General features: G+C 38.3%; 1 protein-coding gene across 1 annotated transcript in view; it reads right to left on the reverse strand.

Moving 5' to 3' along the window:
- The window catches only part of TGM4 (transglutaminase 4), a 28,459-nt gene extending 22,814 nt beyond the window's left edge, over positions 1-5,645 (reverse strand). The window contains exons 1-2 of the mRNA XM_089687677.1: positions 5,468-5,645; positions 448-554 (exon numbers count right to left, since the gene is read on the reverse strand). Coding sequence (XP_089543803.1) covers positions 448-554; positions 5,468-5,645 — 285 coding nt within the window. The remainder of the gene's footprint in view (positions 1-447; positions 555-5,467) is intronic.
- Between the last annotated feature and the right edge of the window lie 355 nt (positions 5,646-6,000).

Below are 6,000 nucleotides of genomic sequence, written 5' to 3' on the forward strand. Positions count from 1 at the left end.
ACAACAGAACCTGCTGTTCCCTTATCATAGCTGAGAGTGATACAATGCTTCACATGTGAAAAGGACACTAGAGCTCTACCTGCTGGCTGAAAAGAACACTACATAATATTAATATGAAATATTTCATATGTGCCACAGGTAAAATGTTTTTTTAAATGTAGTCCTGATCACAATAAATTAGGGGGAAAAAATGTGCAAACCATTTACCGTATACATTTATCTTTAATGGCTTTAAGCGTTTATCATGCTTTACTATCAAATTTAGTTAATAAACATCTGAAAATTTGAGATAATAACATTGGATAAATGACAACAAAACATACATTACTCTTATTTGCCAGAGCATTTTGGATTAATGGAATGTTAAATCACACATGTAAAAACAAAGTGTGCTAATGTTTATCTGAAATTACAAAAAAATGAACAAATTAAACCTGCTGAAATTACCTCGTTTCCATTGCACCCGCAGATTTTAGCACTCCAGTCTTTTTTAAGGTCAGCAGGAGTTATATTAACATGTACAAGTGATCCATTTGCTTTTGAAGGACGAGGGCCTAAAAGGTGAAAATTAGTACTTGAAGAAAATCGATGTTCAATAATTTAGTCATTTTATATTTTTTTATTTATAAATAAGACATGGAATACAATATGCATTAGCAGTTTAGGGGCAACAATCTTACCATTCTTGTCTTAACCACTTCCAGACCGGACACTTTTACCCCCTTCCTGACCAGGGCAATTTTCAGCTTTTAGCGCTATCACACTTTGAATGACAATTGCGCGGTCATGCAACACTGTACCCAAATGAATTTTTTACCATTTTTTTTAGATAGATAAAGCTTTATTTTGGTGGTATTTATTCACCACTGGGATTTGTATTTTTTTTGCTATGTAAATGAAATGTCCAAACATTTTTTAAAAAAGTGTTTTTTTAATAAAATTTTGCAAATAAATAATATTTCATCATAAATCTTAGCCAAAATTTATTTCGTTATCTTTTTATTAAAACAAAAAATCCAAATTAGTTTATAAGCAAAAATTATAATTTTTAAACATTTTTTTTACATTTTTATTTTATTTTTTTATATTATTATTTTTTATTTATTTTTTTTTTTTTTACATTACAGTGTCACCATGGTGACACTGTACTACTTGTGAGGGGTGATAAAGATTTTTTTTTTTTTTTTACACTGATTGCTTTTACACCCATATAGGATGTAAAAGCAATCATTTCTCTTTCTCTCTGTGTGCATTCCTGCACTCATTGAGAAATACAGAGTGAGCTGTGATTGGTCACAGCTTGTCACATGGTACAAGGCTTTTGTGAATAGCCTTGTACCATGTGACCTCTGTGATCATTCACAGATTTCACACATAGTAAGCAATGATGTCAGAAGTGACATCTTGCTTACTACTTTGCATGTGATCACTGATTGGCCAATCAGTGATCACATGATCGGGACCTCGTACAGAGGTCCCGTCCGACGATCGGTGTTTCACTGTGTCCGGAGGACACAGCGGGCACCGGATCGCGGTGCTGCGCGCTCCCAGGGAGCGCGCACAAGCAGGGTGCGGGCAGGCCGTTTATAGACGGCCACCCGACCCTGCAGTGCCACCGTCCGGCCGTTTATATACAACGGCCGGTCGGGAAGTGGTTAAAGTGTTACTAAACCCACAACAGTAAAATCAGTCTGTATATGCAGTAAAGCATTCTTGATATACTGTATTCACTGTGGAACCTAAGCGGTTAATCCTCTGCATTGTGTAAAAATGCTGTTTGATCCTGACTTCTCTGATCCTTCCCTCCTTCCAGTGCCCCCCTCTTACTGTATCTCCTGATAAGACACATCATGTGGAGTCATTCTGTACATGTACAGTTTAGTGTGTATTGCTAGAGAGTTTTTTTTTTCTTGGGAGAGTGCATGTGATCAGCACAGGGCCAATCAGCACTGTCCAGACAGAGGCCTCCTAGATCAGAAAGAAAATTCCTCCTACAAGCTTTAACTGGTGCGCGGCTGGACACTGATAGAAGTCGCAAGACTGCTCTAACTGCTGATGAGAAAAGGTATTTAGCAGTTTATATTTACTAAAATAATTGCATTTCCATGTAGTGTAGTGTGCACTGTAGGAGACCAGATATAGTGAATGCAGGGTCCTGGGTTTAGTAACACTTTAAGTGTTTTGTACTGATCCCTAAAAAAGATTAATCTAGGACTAATGTAAGAGTCAGTAAAAGGCTAAACTGGCAATGTCTTATTTTGTTGTGTACCCCTTGCTAAAATGCTGCATTATCCTCAAAAAACAACTGTAGGGAAAAAAGTAAAAAAAAAAAAAATACTCACCTTTCCCCTGCCTTCTGTAATGCAGGAAGTGATGTCATCATTCTACCATTGAAATCTTGGAGGATGCTAAGTACTCTAAATCTTCCAAGAAGTTGTTGCAGAGTAATATAGGATCATTTTCATACTAAGATGTGGGATACCCAACATTCATCAGGAATGAACAATTTGCTTACATAGGCACTGTGGGCCAAACCCGAGCTAAGGAAATTATGCTATCAAACTCTTTTCTCCCCATAGGCATTTTCATTTAGGCTAATAAAGTGTTTTAATGGGCTTGGGGGCACTAAATAAGCAGATCTTGCTATTAAGGTGCAGTTAATTAAAGAGAGGGTGAATGACTGTTCTGACTCAGTCAGTTGTGGGTGTAATATAAAACTAAGGCTATTAAAGCGGAGTTCCAGTGAAAATGTAAAAAAAAAAGTCAGCAGCTACAAAAACTGTAGTTGCTGACTTTTTAAAAAACAGCCACTCACCTGTCCCTTGATACCACGGTCCCACCCGCAGCTGGTTTCCTCTGTTCCTGGCACCGGCATTTTCAGTGTGGGCACCCGACTGTGACAGCTTGCGGCTTCACAGCCGGGTGCCCACTGAGCATGCCCAAGTAGTGCTGCAATTTCTGAATGGTCCCGTTGTCTTCTGGGACCTGTCACGTGTCGCAGAAAGTTACAAGGAGAGAGAGAGAGGACAACTTTCATTTCCAATTGCCTAGGTGATCGCAGTGGATGTGGGAGCAGGTACACGCTCAACCCTGCTCCCCAAAGGTGCCAATCCTTAATGGGGAGCAAGGGGACCAGTCTTTAAAGTGGAACTTCCCCTTTTGGGTGGAGCTCCACTGTAAGCTCTGTAAACAGCAGGCTTTTTTTGTTGTTAGCAAAGCAGATAAAGATGACCTGGAAAACAAGTAAAAAGTAGCCCAGAGCACTACTGTTTGACCTAAAATGAGAATGCAAAATAATAGTATGCTATGATTCATGAAAAAATGTGAAAGAAAATATACTGTATGTGTGTGTATGTATGTGTGTATATGTGTGTGTATATATATATATATATATATATATATATATATATATATATATTTATTTATTTTTTTAATATATATATACTGTATGTGTGTGTGTGTGTGTGTATGTGGTTGGCTCCCTAAGTAATGTCCCCAAAACTATACATGCTTCATGTTTCTTTTACAAATCTTCAAGCCAACATTAGAAGAATGGTTTCACAGGTCAATAAGACTTAAAATCGACATTGTAGAGCAGTATAAGAATGAGGTAGAAAGACAGCCAGTAAATACTATGGAAGCAGCCAGAATCTGGAGCAGCTGTGCATGGCAACCAATCAGCTTGTTTACTTAAGCTTTGAAAATAAAATATAGAAGTTGACTGGTTGCCAAGCACAGCTACTCCAGATTCTGTCTGCTCCAGTTTTGATAACTCCCCTTTATACACCCTGTTCCAAATTATTATGCAAATTATATTTTTCTCATTTACCTAAATAATTGATGTAAATAACAGTCAGCATAATTCTCATGTTATCAACTATTAAGAGTACAATTCTAATTTTATTGAACAAACCTCCTAATGATAACAGGATTTTTTTTAAACATAAAACACTTACAATGCACTGTTCCAAATTATTACGCACAGTAAGTTTCAAAACACTTTATAGGTTGTAGAGAACTGAAAATTGTCATTTGTTGTGTTTGCAGCATATTTACTGAAATCAAAAGCTATTTCAATCAAACTTTTAACAACATTTTAACTTTTTAAACATTTTAACAGGTCACGTTACATTGTAACATAGGACCCCTTATTTGATAGCAGCTTCACAAGTCTTGTATCCATTGAACTTGTGAGTTTTTGGACAGTTTCTGCTTGAATTTGTTTGCAAGATGTCAGAATAGCCTCCCAAAGCTGCTGTTTGAATGTAAACTGCCTCCCACCCTCATAGATCCTTTGCTTGAGGATGCTCCAAAGGTTCTCAATAGGATTGAGGTCAGGGGAGGATGGAGGCCACACCATGACTTTCTCTCCTTTTATCCCCATAGCAGCCATTGATGCAGAGGTATTCTTTGCAGCATGAGATGGTGAATTGTCATGCATGAAGATGATTTTATTACGAAAAAGCATAGTTCTTCCTTCTGTACCAGGGAAGAAAGTGGTCAGTCATAAACTCCACATACTTTGCAGAGGTCATCTTTACACCTTCGGGGACCCTAAAGGGGCAGACCAGCTCTGTTCCCATGATTCTGGCCCAATACATGACTCCACCACTGCCTTGCTGACATCGCAGCCTTGTTGGAACAGGGTGGCCGTCCACCAACCATCCACTACTCCATCCATCTGGACCATCCAGGGTTGCACGGCACTCAGTGAACAGTACTGTTTGAAAATTAGTCTTCATGTATTTTTCTGCCCAATGCAGCCGTTTCTGCTTGTGAGCATTGGTTAGTGGTGGCCGAATAGAAGGTTTATGCACAGTTGCAAGACTCTGGAGGACTCTACACCTTGATGTCCGTGGACTCCAGAGGAACCAGCAGCTTCAAATATCTGTTTGCTGCTATGTAATGGTATTTTAGCAGCTGCTCTCTTGATCCGATGCATGGATCTGGCAGAAATCTTCCTCAATGTGCCTTTATCTGCACAAATCCGTCTGTGCTCTGAATCAGCCACAAATCTCTTAATAGTGCGATGATCACGCTTAAGTTTTCGTGAAATATCTAATGTTTTCATACCTCGTCCAAGGCATTGAACTATTTCACTCTTTTCGGCAGCAAAGAGATCCTTTTTCTTCCCCATATTGCTTGAAAATGGTGCTCTGCTTAATAATGTGGAACACCCTCCTTTAGTAGTTTTTCCTTAAATTGGGCTCACCTGGCAATCTAGTTATCACAGGTGTCTGAGATTGTTTTCAGTGATCAAAAGAGCCCTGACACACAATGCCATCCATGAGTTACACTGAAAAACAAAATATTTAATCTTTGTGACACTTAAATAGAATTTGCATAATCGTTTGGAACAGGGTGTATATTAAGTTCATAATTTCATCATCATGCCTTGACATATTGTCAAAGGCAAGGCTGGCTCTAAATGATCACCCACTAGTGAAAGATAATGTTATGTTCTTACTAGTAGTAAACTGCAAGACAATGTTGTCCCTGGGAATCACTGCCCTGTTAAAGGAAACCTTTAAAGTGAACGTCTGTCCTCTTCTCAGAATAAGGTGTGGATTGTCATAATCAGCTGTATTATGATTACTGGCATTCTCATGCTTCATAAAGTCCACTTTAAGTGTTCTCAAAGCCATTTCTGAAAACGAAAATAGAAAAAAAATGTTAAGTTTATGATCCCAAAAGCCTATACAACATTGTTCATCTTCTCTGATCTATTTACAGTTCCAGGCTACAAATAAAAGCATTTTGTGAGCTACTCCTACTACTATTTGGAGCAGTAAACACTGCAACTGTTTTAGAGTAAAAAAATTCTCCTAATGCTGAGTTCTGTGTAATTTCCTACAGATTAGTCACACATAGCTCCATACAGGGGCACTGGTAATGTACTTCATGAGGCTTGTGCTGTGTAACTTCCTCTATGTCTGTATCACCAATAACATACAAACTTCCATAGCAGGACTAAATCCCATTAATGTCTACGGGACATTT

This window comes from Staurois parvus, unplaced genomic scaffold (assembly GCF_062004578.1).
Source record: "Staurois parvus isolate SC_StPar_1 unplaced genomic scaffold, SC_StPar_1.0 ptg000020l, whole genome shotgun sequence".
Lineage (NCBI taxonomy): Eukaryota > Metazoa > Chordata > Amphibia > Anura > Ranidae > Staurois > Staurois parvus.